The sequence below is a fragment of the Nylanderia fulva genome, unplaced genomic scaffold (assembly GCF_048542155.1).
Source record: "Nylanderia fulva isolate GAGA-0341 unplaced genomic scaffold, ASM4854215v1 Scaffold1126, whole genome shotgun sequence".
NCBI lineage: Eukaryota > Metazoa > Arthropoda > Insecta > Hymenoptera > Formicidae > Nylanderia > Nylanderia fulva.
The window spans coordinates 5,358-27,315 of NW_028189331.1; the positions used below are offsets into that span (position 1 = coordinate 5,358).

General features: G+C 30.5%; 2 protein-coding genes, 1 long non-coding RNA gene and 1 pseudogene across 6 annotated transcripts; 3 read left to right on the plus strand and 1 right to left on the minus strand.

The window, feature by feature from the left end:
• Positions 1-1,648: 1,648 nt before the first annotated feature.
• Positions 1,649-8,665, plus strand: LOC114931327 (uncharacterized). Its single transcript, XM_085488666.1, has 12 exons — positions 1,649-1,705; positions 2,852-3,087; positions 4,398-4,578; positions 5,100-5,304; positions 5,874-6,062; positions 6,888-7,010; positions 7,088-7,204; positions 7,365-7,460; positions 7,569-7,807; positions 8,104-8,263; positions 8,348-8,448; positions 8,527-8,665. Exons 1-12 carry the CDS (start codon positions 1,649-1,651, stop codon positions 8,554-8,556), a joined length of 1,734 nt encoding a protein of 577 aa, XP_085344792.1. The 3' UTR covers positions 8,557-8,665.
• Positions 8,666-8,959: 294 nt separating this feature from the next.
• On the plus strand, positions 8,960-10,397 carry LOC146724861 (uncharacterized). The gene is made up of 3 exons (XR_014926106.1): positions 8,960-9,359; positions 9,613-9,851; positions 10,289-10,397. It is a non-coding gene; the product is annotated as an uncharacterized LOC146724861 (long non-coding RNA).
• A 270-nt stretch (positions 10,398-10,667) lies between these two features.
• On the plus strand, positions 10,668-13,519 carry LOC114935063 (uncharacterized; annotated as a pseudogene). Its single transcript, XR_014926105.1, has 6 exons — positions 10,668-11,177; positions 11,256-11,462; positions 11,742-12,077; positions 12,430-12,571; positions 12,696-12,871; positions 12,958-13,519. The product of XR_014926105.1 is annotated as an uncharacterized LOC114935063 (transcript).
• A 4,230-nt stretch (positions 13,520-17,749) lies between these two features.
• Positions 17,750-19,977, minus strand: LOC114935438 (phosphatidylinositol glycan anchor biosynthesis class B). 3 transcript variants are annotated; one of them, XM_085488664.1, is made up of 3 exons: positions 19,727-19,977; positions 19,463-19,648; positions 17,750-19,336 (listed from the first exon to the last, which is right to left on the minus strand). In XM_085488664.1, the coding sequence occupies exon 3, from the start codon at positions 19,294-19,296 to the stop codon at positions 17,785-17,787; it is 1,512 nt and encodes a 503-aa protein (XP_085344790.1). In that variant the 5' UTR covers positions 19,297-19,336; positions 19,463-19,648; positions 19,727-19,977; the 3' UTR covers positions 17,750-17,784. The 3 variants fall into 3 exon arrangements, with proteins under 3 accessions (XP_085344790.1, XP_029164117.2, XP_085344783.1); XM_029308284.2 differs by having other exon boundaries at positions 19,463-19,977; XM_085488657.1 differs by having other exon boundaries at positions 17,750-19,368; positions 19,463-19,977.
• Positions 19,978-21,958: the final 1,981 nt, after the last annotated feature.

A 21,958-nucleotide genomic window follows, 5' to 3' on the forward strand; every position in this document is an offset into this window, starting at 1 on the left:
ATTGCGAAAGAGATAGAAAAATAGAGAGAAAGAGAGAGGGAGAGGGAGAGGGGGAGGGAGAGGGGGGAAGGAAAGGGGAAGTAGAGGGGCAGGGAGGGGAAGGGGAGAAGGAGAGGGAGGGAGGGAAGGAGGTAGAAAGGGGGGAGAAAAGAGGAAGAAGGAATGAGGGGGAGGGAAAGGGGAGGGGGAGAGAGGAAGAGGAAGAGGAAGAAAGGGAGAGAGGGGGAGAGAGGGGAGAAAGGAAGGTAGAGAGGGAGCGAGAGGGGGAAAGTAGGGAGAGAAGGAGGGTAGGAGAGGGAAAAAGGGGGAGGGGAAAAGAGAAGGGGTGGGGAGAGAAAAAGGGGAGAGGAGAGAGAAAGGGGGGAGGGGAAGAGGAGAAAGAGTAAGGAGAGGGTAGGGAGAGGGTAGGGAGAGGGGGAGGAAGGGAGGGAGAGAGGGGAGGGAGGGAGAGAAAGGAAGAGGAAGAGAGGAGAGGGAGAAAGCGAGAGAGGGAGAGAGAGGGGGAGGGAGGGAGGGAGGGGGGAGAGAGAGAGAACAAGAGCGAGAGGGGGGGTCCTCTTCACCGCATGTAGAGAATCCGTTTTTCCACGGATTAACAAGTCTTGTACGTACTCATGCACGTTTTGTGTTTCGTTTTATGTTTGATACCAAGAATAAGAACATCTCTGGCTGATTCTGAGTAAGATACCCGCTAAACATGTAACTTTCTGGTAACGTCACATTTCGACTATAATTAAGCAAATTTGAAACGTTTACATGCAACGGTAATAAAAGGTTCCGTAAACGTCTCAAATTAACGTTTTATTAGTGTCAGTTCGTAGAACGTACCAGAAACGTTGCTTTTCCACATTAAATTTGACAATTCGGAACGTCACAAATGAAACGTTTTGTAACGTTCAAGTAACATTTCGTATGAAACGTTTTCTTTGCAACTTTATAAACGTTACTTCAATGGTAGCATTTACTATGTTTCTAAAACATTCATTTCGCTACGTACTTGAAACGTTTCATTCAAAACGTCAACTTTGAAAAACATTTCACTACTCCGCATTAACGTTATAAATGCGACATTATTAAAAGATTTAATTTTGCAGCCTCGTAAAGTAAACTCGCAATTTATCGTTGATAAATGATCATAACTTTTTAACAAATTGCAATTTTACAACAAATAAGTCTCAAAATATTACTCCTATTATTATAATTGTTCGATTGCGACCGCTGGCGGCCTCCGCGCATATCAGAAAGTAAATAAGGGACATATTGATGAACGCGGCAAATGTCGCGCGTTGCAAGCGGTTGCCACTCACCGATTCGCTTTTTTGTTTCGCGCGTTATGATTGGTCGCTTGAGTTGCGACAACGCGCGATGTGCTTGTTTGTGCCGAGCAGTCGAGGGGATTTACCGCGTAGTGTGCGAACGTGTCTTTTCGTATAATTGATTGTGCCGATTGATTTGTGCAGTAATAAAGTTCTCAAGAATAATAGTGTTTTTGACGTGATCGAATCCAAAATCTGGCTAACTTGGGTTGGATTCCTGGGTTATATTGCCCTCCCGCAAGGACGCTTCCTGCATATATAATTAACGCCCGGATAAGCGTATATTTCTTATTAATTGATTTTTTTCTAACAATTGTTAGAAAAAAAAATCAATGACGTCGCACACTCAAACTTCTGTTGCTGAGGGAAATCAGCATCAGTTACATGAGGTAAGTAACAAACTTATTTACAGGGTTGGGAAGTAACGAGTTACTTGTAACGAAGTTACAGTTACAGTTACCTTTTTAACTTAACTTCGTTACTTTTCTCCATCTGTAACTGTAACTGTAACTTAGTTACATTTTTTTAGTAACTAGTAACTATTTTAACAGTTACTTTATGAGTTACTTTTTTTGGAAACATGCGCTAAAAGTATCGTTCAAATATGGTAGCCATTATATTGTTATTAAATTCTGATAACAGTAACATATGAATCTTCATATGATTTAATCTTTTACCTACAATTCTCATATATATTTAGTGTACATAAAATAATACAACACATAATTAAGATCGACCAATCACAGTCAAAGTATTTAAAAAAATTCTTAAATGTAATAATTGATCGATTTGCTTGCGACTTTGCGATTACCATTTAGTAAGTTACTAACTATTGTTACTGTTGTATATAAAGGTCATTCCCCAAGGAGAACAGAAGGTCAAAATTGTCAATTTAACATCATATTGATTAAATATTGACCAAAAAATGACATAAATTTAATCAATATAACATCAAATTGACATCATTTTGATTTTTCTGTTTTCCTTGAGTTATACATTGATGGTAATCGCAAAATCGCAAAAAAAATCAATCACTTATTTCATTAAAAAATTTTTTTAAATACTTGACTGTGATTGTGCATAAAATGTAAGCTCCTCATATTTAAAATAATGTATAATTATTTTTAAAAAGTAACTGAAAAGTAACGACTCGTTACTTTTTGAGTAACTATAACTGTAACGAGTTATTTTTTAAAATCGGTAACTTGTAACTGTAACTAATTACTTTTTCAATGAAATAACTGTAACTGTAACTAGTTACTTTTACAAAGTAACTTTCCCAACCCTGCTTATTTATAACCTATACTAACCTAAAAAGTAATTAATATTTTACGTTTTAGAAAACTTTACTGTTCCAAGTGAACACTCGCACAAGCGGATTAGAAGTAGAAAAAAATATGAGAAAAAAAAATAAATGCTTTGTGTCCAAAAGACATATGCGTCGAATAGTCAGAAAAGAATTATTAGAAACTTTGTTGATAAATCACAAATTAATTAAAATACATGATAAATCACAAACTAAAACTGCATTCCAGTTAGCAACGCAAAAAGGAAATAGAAATGAAATAAATATTGAACAATTTGCACAGACCGAAAATCAATGTACTGCAGCATTTCCAACAGAAATAGATGAGGCAGAATCTATAAGATATATTGAAACGCTCGTCGATGATGATTTTCAATTACATAAATGTAACGTAGAATTTGACGATAAAGTTTCATCAGTGACTGAAGAGTTTGTACTTGATACTACTAAACAATGGGTTCTGAAGTATAGACATTTATTAAGCCAACGAGCCATTAACGATTTGTTGCAAATTTTACGAGTGCCATATCCAAAGTTTCCTGCAGACTCGCGTATTCTTTTAAAAACACCAAATCGTGCCCCTATGAAATAATTAATATGCCCCCCGGTTTCTATTGTCACATCGGTATAGAGAATACAATTCGTAGACTCATCAATGACAGTATTAATATGCAAAATTTCTTATTACAAAATTCAGAACCAGTATTACCCATTAGTATAAACATAGACGGATTACCGATTTCAAACAGTTCAAAAAGTCAATTTTGGCCAATTTTGATTTCTCTAGATGTAGATTCAATTAGTCAAAATGCGTCAAAACCTTTTGTAGCTGGAATTTACCACGGGCACTCAAAACCAGCTGATGTTAATCAATTTTTAAGTAAATTTGTTACAGAATTTAAACATTTGCAAGATAATGGATTTCATGGATGGTTTAACACATGTAATAAAACTGTTAAAATAAAGGTCAGTAAATTACTTTGCGATGCTCCAGCTAAATCATTCGTTTTATGTACGAAAGGTCACACTGGATTTTACAGTTGCACTAAATGTACTCAAAGTGGTACCTTTATTAATAACCGACTAGCTTTTCCAGATACCAATGTAGACTTACGAACTGATGCAAGTTTTAAAAATAAATTAGATGATGAATTTCATAAAGGTACAACTCCTCTTAAAAATATTAACATTGGGTTAGTTTCACAAGTACCCCTTGATGGTATGCATCTGGTATTTCTCGGTGTAATGAAAAAACTGATAATGTTTTGGGTACGAGGACCAAAAAACATTCGTTTTATTGATGATGAGAAAAAAGCCATTAACGATCAAATATTATTTTTAAAGAATTATGTACCTAAAGACTTTGGCCGCTTACCAAGAAGCTTAGATGACATAGAGTACTTTAAAGCTGCTGAACTAAGACAATTTTTGTTGTACATTGGACCGATCGTTTTACAAAATATGAGAAACAAGAACATGTATACACATTTTATGACATTATCATGCGCTATTCGCATTTTATGTAGTCCTGCATTATATTCAGTTTATAATGATTATGCTTTGCAACTTATTCAGTATTTTGTTCAAAAATATTCAGTTCTTTATGGTCCTGAGTTTATCAATCATAACGTACACGGCCTCATTCATTTACCTGCAGACTGCTTGTTGCACGGTCCACTAGATACATTTAGTTGTTTCAAATATGAAAATTTTCTGTACGAAATAAAACGAAAAATTAAAACAACAAAACATCCCTTACAACAAATTTGTAACAGACTAAAGGAAGAAGAGCAGAAAAAGAAACAAGACGACAAGACTTATCCGATTTTACATCAACAAAGTAAAGTGCAAATTATTGATAAGGAAAGATGTATATTCTACAAAAAAGTGGATTTTGGAAAATATGAATTCAGCACAGAAAATAAAGAAAATTGCGTCATGCTTAGGGACAAGTCTGTACTATGCGTAGACGGTATTTTCCAAAACACTAACACACTGGAAATGTTCATAACGGGAAGAAAATTTACAGAATCAACAACGTTTTTTAAGTTACCCTGTTCTTCTGAACTATTTAATGTAAAACAAGTACAAAATATTTCTGAAGATACGTATACTGTTAATATTAGCGAAATTCAAGCAAAATGTGTAAAATTTCTACACAAAAATAAGTTTATAATTATGCCATTAATTCATACACAATAATAATAACAAATATTTAATAATAGTAATTATAATAATAATATTTAATAATTAATTAATAATTACACAAAAGGATCTCTGCCATTTAATTTTAATTAATATATAATACATCAATGTAAAACCAGTAAATAATTTATACTTATTTGAATTTAAATTTTAATATAAAATTGAATTAATATAATTATATGGTACAATAAGAAGGTACTTTCACATTTTGCATTTACTTATTCTGATATTTTTATTCATTTTTATTACAAATGAAATTTGTGTTATTTCAGTTTCTTTGGTCTGTAGTCGAATTTGCAGAGAATTCCGAAGAAACGACTGCAGTAGAAGTCGTTCCGACAACATGGGTAACAATTTTAAACAACGAAATTACATGCAAATGGCCTGAGAAAAACATCCGCAGAGCAATCAAGAAACGAACAGCCCCATTAAGTTCTTGGGAAACTTGGAATATAAGAAACATCTTTTTGCAAACTGGTAATCTTTATTGTTATTAATATTACTATTTTTATTTCAAAAGACTAATAAATATATGTAACGAATTCATACAATTTTGTACACAGCATTAATATATATATATATATATATATATTAATGCTGTGTATTGCAGGTGATCACCCGGACACCTTGTATATACATATTATATATATTTGTACACAGCATTAATATATATATATATATATATATACATATATATATATATATATATATATATTAATGCTGTGTACAAATATATATAATATGTATATACAGGGTGTCCGGGTGATTACCTGCAATACTTTGGGAGATTATTCGCTATTATTATTGTTGTTCAATATGAATAATGATAATAATAGCTCTTACTATTAATTATTTTCCTTTTTTAATTATTTGTGTCATTGTGAACTTGTGTGTGATAAACCTTTATATATACACTCAGTGTGCACTAGTGCACCCGATCGAATTCGCTATATGTCGAAATTAAAGTCCTAAGCCATTTTGTTTATCTGAGTTTTCTGAGGTTTCATATATGTATATATATATATATAAATAATTTTGATTGACAGATGATTACCAGACTGCCATAGATTTCGCAATAAGAAAAACAAAAACTGATACAGATATATCAGTGCTAGAAACTGGCCGAAACAAAAGGAAAGTAAAAAAGAAGAGCCAAAATGATTACACGAGTGACTTCAGCGATAATTCCCAAAGTCATAGAATGACACCACCTCCGATGCTGTCTAGCGTATTTGGTACGTTAGTAGTGCATTATTAATAGAACTAAATTAAGGTAGTGCATTACGTTACTAATAGAATTGAATTCAGGAATTTAATTTTAATTTGTAAGGGGATACAGTCAGGATTTTTCATACTTTTTGTTTGCACATTTTATTATATATAGACACACTTTACTATGCCATAATATATAGTCACAAACAATTTTGAATTTTTAAACCACTGAAAACATCTAGAAAAATGAAAATATGCCGTTTATAACCACGAATATCAATTCCGGCACAATTTTATACATTTTTACTTCACTATTTTTTCCAACACTTCTGGCTATGTGATGATGCAAACATAAGCCATTACAAATTTGTAGACACTTTAAAGTACTTAAAAAATAAAAGTATGTAACAAAAATAAAAAAATCGACATTATCTAAACACCTGTACCTTAATTTTAGAAATTTGATCTTTAAAATTGTTCGCGAATCGCGAATTTCAATCATTCCATTTTAATCTGCATAAGCAGAGATGATTGAGCAAAAAGTAATAAGAAAATTAATACACACTCTTATTTCTTGTAACATATTACGGTTTAAAAATAGTAAACTAAATTTTTTAAATATATAAATAAGAAAGTAAAAATGTATAATATAAATTCTCCTATATAAAATAAAAATAATATAAATATTATATTTTTTGTAATCAAATAATTCTAATTTTGTTAAGTGTTGGTTCAAAATATGTTTACGTAATACATAAACAGCCTTTATTCAGTCTTACAAGTGAATACAGAAGTAAATATTTTTGCAACGATTAGATGAATCTTTTTATTAAATATTTATTTTTCAGATCCTGCAATCGAACGTAGACGATCAAGTGAAGTTCTACAGACTGCAAGAAATCTGCCAGCAAATATTGACAACATTCTTCCAACCGTCAATAAAAAAATAAATGGTAATATAGGTGATATAGGTTAGTATTTTTTAATGTTTATAAATAGAAATGTTAATGTTTTGTCTTGAGTACTTATTAATTTGGTATTTATTTAGATTCAAACAATAACGATAATAAAGAAAATCAGATAGATCAAACGGATGATATAGGGGTTTTGAATCGTAACAATAATATAAACAATACTGTGGATCTTGAAACCTGCTCAACAGAGGGTATGTGAACGTATATATATATGTATATATTTAACATTCACATACACGTATTTATTGATCGTAGTATATCTACGGTAAATAACAAATACTATTTTCATATATCAAGACTTACTTTCCGAAGTTACATTTTTATAATATAAAATATATTTTAATTCTACAGATTTAGGTCCGCAAAATATTGCTGGAAACGCATCTCTAACTCCGACAAGAAATAACTTATTCGCACAAAACGTAATCTTTGAAGATTTTCCATCAGGTTATCAATATCATTTATTAATATTTATTGTTATTTTATTACTTAAACAACTACACAACAGCAACAATAATAACAATTATGTAATAATATTTAATTGTAATTTTACAGATAGCCAGAATATAATCAAGATTTTAGAGAACACGATAGAGATTAAAACGCTATTAAGACAACAAAATGAATTTTTTGAGCAATTAAAACAAAAAAACGACGAACCAGTAATATTTGCAGCAGCAGGTCCAAGATTTAATAATTTTTCGACTATCCCTACAAAACCATTTAAAAAGCATCGAAAATTGCTGCAGTATGACACTTCATTGAAGAATGATGAAGATGGAAAAAAACAACTGGTGATAATATATACACTATCCGTCAATGATTCGTTCCTCTAGGAAATAGAGCGTTATAGATTCTTTATAGTTTATCTATATATAGCATCGTCTTATTTATTTTCTAGGAGGAATGGGAAGGAATCATTGACGGGTGTAGTGTACATTCCTCACTTACTTATTTATACAATTAAAATATAATTGCATCGTATATTCAATTAGACATGTAAATTATAAAAGATTGAAAAATGTTTCGACATTATTTATGTATGAAAAATGTAGTATGTCGTTATAATTGTAATAATTATATGCTTCAGGAAACATTTTTCTATTTGCTTGGAGGAGACTCACCCCAAGATCAAATAAAACATAGCTTGGAAAAAATGTTTTCCAATAAATTGGCTATGAAATGTTCATGGAAAGGCCAGAAAGGAAACTTTGCTATAAATTCACTTCTACTAATAGATATCATAAAAAGTAAGACTTTCTGCATTGACCTAACTTGAAACAAAATTATATAAATCAATTTATTAATCTTTAATTTTTTCTTGCGTTTTATAGAGGCTGCTCGAAAGCATTATCCGATGTTAACGGATAGACATTATGTAAATTATGTTTCCGCCTGGCTTAAATATGCCAAAACACGTTATGATAGAGAGCAGGTACTTTTTTCATTTTACTTAAATGAATTACTATTTTTATACAGCTGAATTGATTTTGTGTCTTTTTTCTTGTCTTAGGCAAAAGCACTTAGAAATCAGATCGGATAAGGAAATGTACATGAACTCATATGGCGTTCAGCCGACCCTGCAAATGCATTAATAGTGCAATATTAAAATATAATAATATTTATTTTATAAATTAGAATAAATATCTTAAAAATACATATAAATATATAATAATATATCTTAATATAATTAATGTTTTAATTTTTTTATTTTATCAAAATATTGTTGTATATGTGTATACAAATAAATATGTAATTAATATGCAAATAATTTTTGTTTTTCACTGATCGTATTATTACACATGTAACGAATATATAAAGTTAATTTGCAACGAATGTATAAGGCACAGTCTAAATGAGTCATTAATTGTTGATCAGATGTGTCCTAATAAGTCGTAAGTCATAATTATGACTTACGACTTATTAGGACACATCTGATCAACAATTAATGACTCATTTTAGACTGTGCCTTATACATTCGTTACAAAAACGTTGCAAATTAACCATGAAGCGGAAAATAAGTTCCTGGAACGTTGTATAAAGAACGTTGTATAAACGTTGTTTTTAGAATTAAAGTTTGTAACGTTTCCCTAACGTTTCATGCAAGTTTTACAAATGTCGCAAAAACGTTGTAAATGCGACGTCGCACATATAAGGTTTCTCAAACGTCTAAAACGCGTTGCAAGTTCGACGTCGCATATGTAAGGTAATTGAATCGGGACATTTCTGGTTCCTGAAACGTTGCCAAAAGGTTAATACAACAAAACGTAAAACGTCGCACGGCTATATTGCAATGTTACAAAAACGTTTTTGCAACAAAATATTGTTTAGCGGGTAAGATACGAGGTAAGTGTTGTATTTCGCCTTTCGTTGGTTTTTTCTCTTTTATTTGTGATTTTCTTTAAGATATTATTATTTGTTATTATTATTACTTCTTCAAAATTTTATTTAATTTTAAATTTTAGTTTATTATAGCATTGATTACACGTGTATCTTGTATAACACTTTATGGATATATGATATATTAATATTAATTACAATATAACTCTAATATATATTAATTATTAATATATATTTATATTTGTCTACGTTTAAAAAGTTCAAGCAATGGAGGTTATGGAGGCATCTCAATCTTCAGAAAATGTTCAAGCAGTAGAGGCATCTCAATCTTCAGAAAATGATCATAAAATGCCATGGCCAGCATATGCAGAAGTATTTCAGTTGCAACAAAAACTTGGAAACGAGAAAAACTTCGCATTTTTGTGTAAAATTTGCATTGGAAGTAAAATTACTCATGCTAGCAGAACTTCCACTTCAAATTTAAGAAAACATATAAGTGTAAGTTTTTACATAAATTTTTTATTAAAAAATTATTTTTAGTATGTAAGGTTATTTCTGATTCCTATAGTTTATTGTATTTCTATTAAATTCAATCTTTTATATAATTGTTATTTTAGTAATTTTAAAAAATAAATATGAATTGACAATTGTGATAATGAATAAGCAAATAATAACAATATGTTTAGTGTGGAATGTTGATATTTGTATTTTTACACTCAAATTTTTTTTATTTAAATTAATGAATCGAATCTATGCAAATTATATACAATTTAAGGAATATAATAATCCATAAATCTTTTTGTTTTAAAATAAAATTGAAAAAATAATTTATTTCCCTTTTTTACATAAAAAATCAATATAAATAAGTATAATAAAATTAAAATTATATATATATAAGTAAGCTATATTTTTAATTTTTTTAATTCAACTTTTAGATTTTCAAATATACAAAACATTCAACCTCTTGAAGCAAATATAATGTGCATAAAGCATCAAATAGGTATCAAAAGTTACAAGAGTATGATATGTTAAATATATGATTTGAACACAACGTTTTTTTCAATTTAAACAATTAGAATTATTTAAATTACGATTTTAAACATTTTTTTCAAATTTATAATTGTTTAAATTGAGAAAAGCATGTGTAAAAATTCTTTTAATGTAAATAAATATTAATACAATATTAGTACAAAACTTTTCTAAAAACTAATTTTTAATTTTTCTCATAAGATTTTTGGTAAAAATTCTTTTTACTTTTCAAAAAAAATTTTACTATGTGTTATTATTTTTCTTTTTATTGTGAAATTATTTATGTACATATTTAAATTATGAAGACTATTGATACATTTTTATTATAATTATTTCTATCTTCTTTTTCCGTTTCTTACTCTTTCTGGTGTGTGTATGAAATTAATAGACAAAACAAAATTAATAGGAAAAACATCCACACTTGTTGCAAAACATAGATAAGGCAAAACTGAAATTATCAAATAAACATTCAAATGAAGATCCTCCGAATGTTCCAAATAAATGTCAAAGATTGGAGAGATGAGGCTCTGGGAGCTCAATAGCTACTCAAAAAGCAGTAGATAAAGCGATACTGCGTTTTATTATTGAAGATATTCAACCTCTTTCTACTGTAGATAGTCCAGCATTCATTAATTTACTTAGAATTGGACTTCCTTCACATATCCGTATAATGTGCAGAAAAACATTAAGAAACAAAATTTGTGAAACATATAAAATGAAGGCTGCTCTTGAAAAAAAATTGACAGAAGTAGAAGTAGTTGCAACTACCGCAGATTTGTGGAGCAAAACAAAAAGGCTAGTAATGTTACTTTATATTTATATTTTTTTATTGTAATTTTTTCAAATTTTATAAATTAAAATCTAAATTTATAGGAGTTATTTAGGCATAACTATTCATTGGGTGAATCCCGTAACTTTCGAGAGAGAATCAGCTGCATTGGCTTGCCGTAGGATGAAAGGCAGACATACATACGATGTTTTAGCTCGAGCAATTAACTCAGTCTTTCTCGAGTATCATATCCAAAATAAAGTGTGTTATGTAACTACCGATAGTGGATCCAACTTTGTTAAAGCTTTTCGGTAAGAGTTTGTTTCAAAGTATATTGTGTATATTTTTTACATTTTATATTTTAATTTTGGATATTCAAACGAATGTGGCATTCTTCATCTCGCTTACATACTCCTTTTATCTTATTACATATAATACAAAAAATTAACTAAAACAATTAAAATTAAGGTATAATAGCATATATATAATTAAAGTATAATAAAAATAAAAAATATAATTAACAAAACATAATTGACATATAAAATATTTTAATATAATTCATGAGAGTAAAATTTTTAAATATTTTTTAGGAATTTTGTAAAAAACGAGGACGAAGATGAAACATCTACTGCTATAGAATTTCACGATTTAAGTGATCTTTTAATTAAAGATGATATAGAAGATATGGATGCAGAAGATTCGCTTATTCTCCCATCACATCATAGATGTGTGAGTCACAGTTTAAATCTTGTCGCTGTAAAAGATTCCGAGAAAGCTCTAGACAATGATGTTTCATATAAAAAACTATACAGATTGACATTTGCTAAATTAACCAAATTATGGAGTAAACAAAATCAATCTACACAAATATCTGACAAAATAAAAGAAATTTTAGGTGTCTATTTAAAAACTCCTGTTATTACCAGGTAAAAAAATTTATTATTGCATTAGATTGTAAATATGAAACTTATTTGATCTTAGAATGATAATAGATGTACCTAATGATTTTTATCAGTGTCTAAAAATAATATTCGCAATGTTTATGTACAAGTCACGCAGTGGCTTATATGTATATCAATATTATTTTTCCATAGATATTCTCTCGACACAATAGTAAAAAACATTACAACTGTCTTCAATTTTATAACTAAATAAATTGTATATTTACTGTTTTTTAATTTTAATCATGTTTTTATTTAATTCTGCATATGAGTATATATAAATATTTTTTCAAATTATAAGTTTCTAATATACCTTCATCTTTTTTTATTTTCGTAGATGAAACTCTACTTTTGATTCTGTAATGCAACTAGCAACATTTTTAAAAAATGATCCCGACCAAATCAATCAATGCCTTGATCATTGTAATTTGCAAAGATTGACTGAAAATGAAATGAAATTCATAGAAGAATATTGTCAGGTATTTAGATAAATTTATAAGTTGTTAATATGAAACATAAATATATAAATATGTATATATAAAGATTGTAATATGTATTTAATAACTAATAACGTGTATCTTTTTCTCGTTTTATTTCGTTTAGGTAATGAAACCTTTAGCACAATCTTTAGATATATTGCAAAGCGAGAAAGGGATGTATATGGGATACTTATTACCGATCTTAAAAACATTAAAAGAAAAATTAGAGAAACTTAATAAAAATGAAATTACGCATTGCCAATCATTAATCGCAGCTCTTCAACAAGGTTTAAATAAAAGGTAATTTGTTATTTTAATGAACATGTTATTTATTATTTTTAGAAAACAATATTCATTGATTCTGACTTCTGACTGTATAATTTTAGATTTTCCTCATTGTTTGAAAAAAAAGAACTTATTATTGCAAGTTGTTTGCATCCCAAATTTAAATTAAATTGGATACATGGAGAAGAAAAAAAACTCGCTAAAACTTATTTAGAAGACCTATTAGGAATTCGTTCCACTGAGAGTTCTCCAAACGATGAAAATCTCAACAACGATGACTTTTTTGCTTTTGACCAGCAAACAAAAGAAGTTGAGTCTATACACAAGAAGAACTGTACCGATTCTTAAAATCAAGTAATTGCAATGTTAATATATTAAAAGATTACATTACAATTAAAAAACTTTTTATTAAATATAATACGGCACTTCCGAGCAGTGCATCTGTGGAACGAATGTTTAGCGTTGGTGGTTTAGTATTAACGCCTCAAAGAGCACATCTCAACGATGACACAATTGAGTATCAAATCCTCTTAAAAATTAATAAAAATTTTTATTAAAATTTTAAATATTAAATCGTTAATAAATTATAACATATTGGGTCTGTTTTTTGTTTTTTGTTCCTGAACTGCTGCACTAGTTCAGAGGTTGTCCTTTTCTTTCCAATGTCGAGCAAAAAAGATAACCTCTGAACTAATGCAGCAGTTCAGGAACAAAAAACAGATCCATTGTATCAATTTATATTAACAAGAATTATAATAAAAAAAAGTGTCAAGATATGAATTTATACAGGGTGTCCCAAAGCACTCTTAACAACATTTGTGAGGTGATAGAGGAGATCGAGATGAACAAAAAAGTCTTATACCATTTTGCGATATTTGCAATTATAAGTAAAATATTGAATGTTAAAGTCAGGCAAATAAGAGCCCGCTAAGGAAAGCGCTCGAGCCGCTCAAACTATAACACGACCCAGTGCACCCGTTATAACGAATTAAGTTATTTAAAGTTAAATAAGAGCCCTTAGCGGGCTCTTATTTGCCTGAATTTAACATTAAATATTTCGCTTATAATTGCAAATATCGCAAAATGGTATAAGACTTTTTTGTTCATCTTGATCTCCTCTATCACCTCACGAGCGTTGTTAAGGGTGCTTTGGGACACCCTGTATATATTAAAAAATGATCGTAAAAATTTAAAGTTTGAATGAGTAAATAATTTTCATATAAAATGCTAAAAAAAGCACGTATGAAATTGTATTGCTTTTATATGAATGGAATTTGTAAAGAAAGCTGTAATTTTTATGAATTAGAAAGAATACATTATAATTTTATTTTAGTTTATTTAGAAAATCTGCAATTCTTTTTACTAAGGCTATCTGATATTAAATGACGTAGACGTATAAAATTATAAAGCATGAGAAAAAAGGAAGTTATTTAAAAGAGGATATAATTAAGGGAGTTAAATTTGTTATGAGATTTTGTAGGTAATCTCAATAATCCAAAGCAACGTAAAATATTGTGCGTTTCTGTTTACTTTGACGAGACAATATAAAAGAAAGATACTAAACAAAGAAAGAGCTGTTTTCTAGTGTAGTTACTTAAATATTTCGCCGGGGCTACGATTTTCCGATTTCTCAATATCGATATTATAACGTCTGTAGCTAGATATATCTCTCATATCTGTCGTCCTAGGTCAGCCTAGGAAAAATCTGAGACCACGATAACGATTTCAGTTTTCTTGTGATCTCGTTTTGATGCTTTATAAATCGACTTGCGGCATTTCGATATCGGCAAAATATAAGATTTTCACATAAGAAGTAAATATTCTCGGAATGATGAAAAAATTAATTTGTGAGAAGAAAGAGATCATTATAGCTTCATTATATACTATGTAAATCAAACCTTGACAAAAATATCAACCTAAAGGTCCCATTAAAAACAAATGAGCAATTAGATAAAGAAGTAGAAATATTTAATGTAGCAATTCAGCAAGCAGCCTGGAATAATACACCTACTATAAAATATAGGACAAAGGGCAATAACTATCCTAAAGAAATCAGGGAAAAGATAACTGAAAAAAGGAAGCTTAGAAGAAAATGGCATCAAACCAGAGCTGTTAGAGATAAAACCCTACTGAACAATGCCGCACAACAACTAAAACGGGAAATCCAACGCATTAAAAATGAAACGATTGGTAATTACCTGGAAGAGCTATCAAGTGACAGAGCCAACGACTATACCCTGTGAAGGGCTACCAAGAGATTAAAAAGACCTATCACACAAAATCATCCCATCAGAAATCCAGATGGGAGTTGGGCTCGTGATAATGAACAAAAAGCTAATAGATTCGCTGAGCACCTAGAATTCACGTTCCAACCTAACGTAAATAATGAAAAACCAAATTGGGAAGACCTTGAACAAGAGAAGGAGGAAATTACTCTCACTACTCCAGAGGAGATTGCTACTCAAATTAAGAAAAACATAAACCTTAAGAAAGCTCCAGGATTTGACCTAATTACCGGAGAAGTATTAAAGCAACTCCCGCGGAAAGCCATAGTCAAATTAACCTACCTTTTTAATGCGTCATTCAGACTAAAGTACGTACCAATGATGTGGAAAGTTGCAGAAGTTATGATGATAGCCAAAACCTGGAAAACCACCACATGAGGTTTCATCTTACAGGCCTATCTCCCTATTGCCAGTGATTTCGAAGCTTTACGAACAACTACTACTAAAAAGAATAAAATCTATTATACACAGAAAAAACTTGATCCCAACCCACCAATTTGGATTCAGAAATAACCACTCAACTATAGACCAAATTCACAGGATAACCAGTAAGATAGAAAAGGCGTTAGAAGGGAAAAGAGTCTGCTCTGCAGTATTTTTAGACGTGGCGCAAGCATTTGACAAGGTGTGGCATGAAGGTCTGATCTACAAGCTGAACAAGTGCCTACCTAAGCAGTACTCCCAACTATTGAAATCCTATATTACTGACAGATACTTCAGAATAAAACAAGAGGAAGCATACTCTGAACTAAAGGAAATCAAGGCAGGGGTACCACAAGGAAGTGTGTTGGGACCTGTGTTGTACCTCTTATACACTAGCGATATACCTGACCTTGGAACTAATACAATTGCCACTTTTGCAGATGATACAGCGATCCTCGCCATTAGCAAAAATCATTTAGAAGCAGCCAATAAGCTACAAGTATCCATAAATAAAATAGTAAAATGGACAAAACAGTGGAGAATAAAACTGAACGAAACTAAAACTACTCATATCAACTTCACCAATAAAAAAATTAAACACTTATCAATCAGAATAAATAACATTCAAATCCCATTTGTTAATACTGCAAAATATCTGGGCATGACTCTTGATTCGAGGTTGCGCTGGAAAACTCACATTAAGAAAAAACGAGAACTAGGAATCAAATTTAGAAAAATGTACTGGATGCTGGGGAGAAACTCCAAAATGTCTATATACAACAAGGTACTTTTATACAAACAAATCTTGAAACCTATTTGGACATATGGAATACAGCTATGGGGCTGTGCTAGTAAGAGTAATATTCTCATAATACAACGCTTTCAAAACAAGGTACTAAGAAGCATCGTTGATGCCCCATGGTATATTAGAAACTGTGACCTCCATAGAGACCTGGAGGTAGATACAGTTAATCAAACTATAACTAAAATAGCTAGGAGTCATGAACAACGACTTCAACAACATGTGAATAAGGAGGCCCTCCAGCTTCTGAATAACACAAGATTGACAAGAAGACTCAAGAGGATAAAACCCTTTGAACTAGTAAAGAAATGAATAAAAAGCAGATTATCTAAATAGTTAGTTGGAACCTGAGGTTCGCTACAGAGCGGAACATCAGTTTGGTAACAATTTATATAGTTAGTTTAGGACTGAACAAAATTACTCATTGACCGAATCCGATCAGATTGTAATAAAAGTACATTAATTTCCTCCTTACGGAGGAAGTGGTAAAATAAAAAAAAAAAATATACTATGTGTATATACAATATAAATAGAAACTCTATAATGCTCTCGAAACGTTAAAGACTTTTATAATTTTAATTCTTATAATAAGTAATAATGTATAATTATAATAAATAACTATATATAATAAACATGTATTTAGAGAACATATTTATATGTATATGATTTCATTCTTTTACCTTTAAATTTCTTTTATTAAGTATAGATCTGATATTTTATTTTCATCGCAAGAAAGTAACTACACAGTAACGACTCGTTACTTTTTAAGTAACTGTAACTAGTTACTTTTTAATGAAAAAAACTGTAACTGTAACTAATTACTTTTATAAAGTAACTTTCCCAACCCTGCAAAAATATAAGAAACAGCGTCTGGTTTCAAATGACAAAAATATTTTTTTGTAAATTAATATAATTTGTAACTGAGTTATAAGCAATCAAAATCGAAATGTTTATCTCAACATTTAAATTATATTTAAAGTATTTTTATCTTGTCAGAAGTAAAGATAATTAGGTGTCCTGTTCTAGTACTCTATACAATAAATAATTTATTAAATAATATTATATAATAATGTAATAAATCGAATATTTTATATAAAAGAATAAGAAAGAAAAAATAGCACTATTTCAATATTAAAAGTAAAAATAAAGTTTCTTCTAAATAAATTATAAAATATAAAAAAAATTTTTTTATTAATCCGAATTTTTGAAATTATATATTTAAAATATTTGAATATATTTTGAAACTAATATATGAAACTTTAAATATATTTTACTAATATATGAAACCTTTAAAATATATTTTGAAACTAATTATGAACTAAATTATAGAAATATACATTTTATGACACGTTTATTATTCTGATATAAATAAACGTTTACTTCATTAACATTTACATATATAAAATGTACATCATTCTTTAAATAAATGTTACATTTTTATACAATAACACATATTCTCCATAATTGGATTGTGGAAAATGTGTATAAAATATTTTGGCAATTAGTTTATATCTATATAAAAAGTCAGTTATTTCATTCACAACATTATCAAATATTATTACATAAGTTGGTAATGTAGCATTTTTATTATTAACATAATTATTATCAAGCCAAAGTGTTGGATTTGCAAAAAATTGATCTGCTTCATCAAGGTAATCATTAGAATTATCTAAATTAGGTTTGCAAGTTAAAAATTTTACCGATACATTTACATGCAAATGACTATATAATGGCATAGCATGACAAGGAGTGAGAATTAACACATTTATTGGTGAAGGAATAGCATAAATTTCCTGCTGTAAGAGCTCCATTACATTTAAGGTGCCCCGTTGATGAATCAAGGAAAAATAAAATCCGGGTACAATGTTGCTGCATATTAATAATGCTAAAATACTTTTACGTGCAAATGCCGTAATTCTAACGTTTAAACGACGAGTGCAAGCGGAACTTATATAAATTAACATCGGCAAAAGCGGTAAAATAAATCGAAATTCTTTATGAGACAAAAAAGAATAGACGAATAGCGTCCAACCGATTATTACAAACATAATTAATTCTCGATGGAAGTAAGCAGGATGTTTAAATATTTGCCAAACAGCAATCAAAAATGGAATGTAATATAACCCTAGTATTACAGGTAAACCAACAAAGATATACCATAATGTATGTTCTTTGCCATATGAGTCTCCGACACTTTTAAGCACATTTATTTGGAAAAACTTCCAAGGGGTTATCACAAATTTTCCATAACAGTAACTATCTACTGATACAGAAATCAAGAAACAAGAAGTACCTATCATTGCATAATGACCAAGTAATGCTTTCTTTTCTACATTTGAACAAATGTGATGTAAACATAATGGAAACCATATAATTGCAGCAGTAGGTCTTATCATACAGAGAAAGCCTACAATCCATAAAAACTTTGTACTTTGCACACGATTATCTTGCCATGGGAATATTGATAATGCTATTGTAGTGCAGACAGTCTCCACTGAATTTATCAGTGTTCTCGAAGCACAGTAGTACCAATACCAATTTGAGCATAGGACCAACAACATCCACTTGCATTTGGTCCACTTATAAAATCTATAATCACCATAAGCAGCGAAAGTCGCTTGAAAAACACGAGGCAACATTGTTAATAACAATGTGAAATCTAATGAAAGAAAAGCAAGTGTACAATACAGAATTGATATAAAAAATGGATAAATGTAACTGCGAATCATTATTGTCCATTCCCATGTAAGATATCCATAATTGAATGCCAGATGATGAGCTACTTCGAGGGATTGCCAGTATTCGTCTGGCACATGAGCAGTTTGTACTATGATCACTGACATCAACCGCCATAGTAACAAAAGGAAAAATATTCCAAATCTTCCTGATAAATGCATTTTAAAACCAGTAATCTCGAACATACACACCATTTATAATAGTTGTATTTCTAGATTCTCATTCTGGATATTTCTAGAACAAGTCAGTTTGTATCGATCTAATACCTAGTATATAAAAAGAAGTGTATACATCTTAGGTATTTCCAAATGAAGCAAAAATACTTATTACTTAAAAAGGAGAAAAAATCTCAAAACTTACCGAATGTATTCCCATATATATTCGCAAATCACTAATGTAAGATAACTATCTATATTTGTTTAAAAAACAAATTTATTGAAGATAGATTAGGTTGTTCTCCTTTTCGTCTTCTTGATTTTTCGCAGCAACCGATGAAGAATAAATGTCGAGATGGCAATCAGCAAGTTAAAATAGTATGGTGATGATCTGCGTTTTACACATAAATCGTAATGAGTTTTATGTAACTTGAATGATTTTAATACGAGCTCACTGAGGCACATGTACTTTCTCTTATTATTGCCGCGTGCTGCGTTTAATAGACCAAACCGCTTAGTGATAACGTGATTCTTGGGTTTCTGCACAAAGGCACAGAGGATGCAATATCGCGTGAAGCAGAAGGAATGTGGTAGCCAAACAATGAACCCCTTCTTATTGCGTCACTTTTTCCCGCGCAGCAATAGAGTCCCTAGAAATCATGATGTAAAGCAGTAAGCACACACTTTTGCATAGACGCATAACCGTAAACATGAAGCAGGAGCACACACTTTTGCATAAGGGTATCATTTCATGTGCAGCATACTGCCGCAGCAGTTTGTTGCTATTGGTGAAGTTCAATTGAACGAACAGCAAAGGCAACAAAGCAAAAGAACACGCAACTAGTTGATTCTAATTATTGTTATTCTTATATTAGTTAAATAATAGATTTTAAGAATAAAATAGATTATTGTGAGAATATAAAAGCAAAAATCGTAATTTTAATCTCGAAATAATAAGAGAACAAAGAAATATGCTCTAATAAATTTTGATCACGTGACTGATTTGCTGCTGCAGCATGCTGCATATGAAAAGGCACCTTAAGCGTATAAGCGTAAACATAAAGGTGCCTTTTCATACGCAGCATGCTGCAGCAGTAAATCAGTCACGTGATCAAAATTTATTAGAGCATATTTCTTTGTTCTCTTATTATTTCGACGTTTAAAATACGATTTTTGCTTTTATATTCTCACAATAATCTATTTTATTCTTAAAATCCATTATTTAACTAATATAAGAATAACAATAATTAGAATCAACTAGTTGCGTGTTCTTTTGCTTTGCTGCGTTTGCTGTTCGTTCAATTGAACTTCACCAATAGCAACAAACTGCTGCGGCAGTATGCTGCACATGAAATGATACCTTTAGGGTGCGATTAGGGTGCGATTACATGGACGCGCGGAAACGCGGAAACGCGGAAGAAAAAGTAACTAAACTTTACTAGAGTCCCGCATTTCCGCGCGTTCCGTTCCGTCTGTTTTGATTGCCTTATAGCGTTTTCGATTGGGAAAAAGTTAGTGCGCACCAGAGTACCTATTACGGTTATTTGGGTGAGTTTGCTCACGAGATAAAAATCACAAAAATGAGAGATTCACTAGATTTTGACCAATAGAAACGTAGACAACCTAGTAAATCTATCACTTTTGTGATTTTTACCTCGTGAACAAACTCACCCAAAGAACCGTAATAAGTACCCAGTGCGCACTCAGTTCATACGAACACTGGACAAGTTCCATGGGTTGCACTGAATAGTGCAGGTGAAAAAGAACACGCCGAAATTTTCAGTGCCACTTGAGTTGACTAGATTCCGGGAAGAACGAAAAAGTAACCTCGACATCTTGTGTTCAGTTAAGTAATGATTTTTATTATATGTAATTAAATATAGAAGATGATCAAGAATATCACGTATGACAAATATAAAAATTATTATTATTCAGTATAAAAATGCTATTACATTAAGTACATTAATTATATTTTAAAAAAGGGTATAGGTTCGATGTTTATATAAAAAGATATAACACTTACGGTGTCATTATCTATTTTTTTCACACATTCTACATAATTTACAGTTTTTGGAATTATTCTTCTAGTTCGAAGAGTTGTAATTATTTCTTCTTGCTCGCTTGAACTAGAAGAAGATTCCAAAAATGTCTCCAAAATATTAAAGAGAGCCAAATCCGAATTGCTCATTATGTCGAATTTTCGTTCAAAAGAATGCCCTACTGCTTGCATGCATCCAATGCACTGAACTGGCACCGTCAAAATATCTCGTGCCACTTAGTGCGCACTGAGTGCGCACTATGCGAGTGTTGTGCGTTCAAACGAACACGCAACACTAGCCAAGTGCGCATTGGCACTACCAATCGAACACGCGCCTGACATTCAGTGCAGCCAGTGCACCCCAATCGAAAACGCTATTATATTACATGGAGCACATTTTGAGCGGAAAAGCGGAACGATATAGTGACAAATAGACATTTGTATTAATTTTTTAAATTTATATTTACTTAATTCATTGTAATTCCTTTTAATATGTTCATCTTTTCAACTTATCTATTGAATACAAGCATTTTAATCAATAAATGTAGTTAAATATTAATATTTTATAATTCCCCGTTCCGCTTTTTCCGCTCAAAATGTGCTCCATGTCACAGATTAATAGACAGATCGCCAAAGGTCTGGATGAAGGAGAGACCCTTTCTC

What these genes read in the sequence shown, in the direction of transcription:
- LOC114931327 (XM_085488666.1), top strand. Translation starts at nt 1,649, where the DNA reads ATGACGTCGCACACTCAAACTTCTGTTGCTGAGGGAAATCAGCATCAG. An exon ending in GATGCTGTCTAGCGTATTTG is followed by an intron (nt 6,063 to 6,887) that starts GTACGTTAGTAG and finishes TTTATTTTTCAG; the next exon opens with ATCCTGCAATCGAACGTAGA. An exon ending in CACGTTATGATAGAGAGCAG is followed by an intron (nt 8,449 to 8,526) that starts GTACTTTTTTCA and finishes TTCTTGTCTTAG; the next exon opens with GCAAAAGCACTTAGAAATCA.
- LOC114935438 (XM_085488664.1), bottom strand. Translation starts at nt 19,296, where the DNA reads ATGGTGTGTATGTTCGAGATTACTGGTTTTAAAATGCATTTATCAGGA.